The following is a 1,093-nucleotide window of genomic DNA, read 5'->3' on the forward strand; positions in this document are numbered from 1 at the left end:
CACCCCACGACCCCCCTGCCCCGCCTCCCTCGACCCCACCCTCCCAGGTGCGTGACAAGATGGACAGCCGCGCCTACATTGGGCAGCACAGCCCAGACGGCCGCTTCTTTGTGGCCGCGTTCCAGGTGCGCACGGGGCAGGGCGCACACCCACCAGGGCGCCTGGGGTGCAGCTGCGGGGTGCACGCCATCCAGATGCAGCTGCGGAGTGCAGTGGATCGGGACGCAGCTGCTGGCCATGCTCAACCCAGGGCATGTCGACAACAGCTGCTCAGCGTGTGGCACAGGGGTGCTGACCGCAGCGGGCTTGCTTGCGCTTTTGGGGTGGGTGGGTTTGCTGGTCTTCTAATTGGAGGGGAGAGCTGACAAAGGGCAGCAGGCGAGCCGCGCGCCGCCCTGGCGCTGCGCTGCGCTGGTTTTCTGGTGCTGTTGCGACTCTACGAGCTGCAACACACGCGGAGCGAGGGGGATCTCAGTGAAAGCTGCTGCAAATCATCTGCCGCTTCTCAATCTTCGCACCAACGAGTACCCCCTTATTACGTAATCCCCTGGGTGCCCGCCGCAGGACAAGCGTGTCCGGCTGTACGACACCGCGCCCCGCGGCACCAGCGCCGCGGCGACCAGCAGCAGCGACAGCGGGCTCGACGCGCGCCCCGGGCGGACGGGGCGCGGCGGCAGCAGCAGCGGCGCCGGCGCCGGCGACGGCGGCGGCGGCGACGCTTTCTGGGGTCCGCGGGCGCGCGGCTACGGCGGGGCGCAAGCAGGTAGGGCGGAGGCAGGGGCGGCGGGCAGGGCGGCGCCGCCGCCGCCGCCGCCGCGGCGGGGTGCTGCGGCGCACAATGTCGGCGGGTGGCGGTTGAGGAAGGACGTCACCACCAGGATGACTCGCTGGACGATTACAGGTGGGTTTATTTGTGGCCCATGCGTGACTGTGTGGGCGTCTACGTGGGTTGTGTGTATGAGTGTTTATGTCCGAGTGTTCGTGTGCGCCCGCATGTGCGTGTGTGGGTGTACATGTGTGGATGAGCGCGTGCATGCGCGCGCGCGTGTGTGTGTGGTGTGTGTTGGTGTGCAGACATGTGTGTGTGGGGTTC

The 1,093-nt window shown here is 68.3% G+C and overlaps 1 protein-coding gene across 1 annotated transcript in view; it reads left to right on the forward strand.

The window, feature by feature from the left end:
• The window catches only part of MNEG_14633 (hypothetical protein), a gene marked incomplete at both ends in the record, with an annotated part of 3,020 nt that extends 2,137 nt beyond the window's left edge, over positions 1-883 (forward strand). Inside the window, 3 exons of the mRNA XM_014036895.1 lie at positions 48-125; positions 565-763; positions 879-883. Coding sequence (XP_013892349.1) covers positions 48-125; positions 565-763; positions 879-883 — 282 coding nt within the window. The remainder of the gene's footprint in view (positions 1-47; positions 126-564; positions 764-878) is intronic.
• Between the last annotated feature and the right edge of the window lie 210 nt (positions 884-1,093).

Source organism: Monoraphidium neglectum (assembly GCF_000611645.1).
Source record: "Monoraphidium neglectum strain SAG 48.87 unplaced genomic scaffold scaffold04640, whole genome shotgun sequence".
NCBI lineage: Eukaryota > Viridiplantae > Chlorophyta > Chlorophyceae > Sphaeropleales > Selenastraceae > Monoraphidium > Monoraphidium neglectum.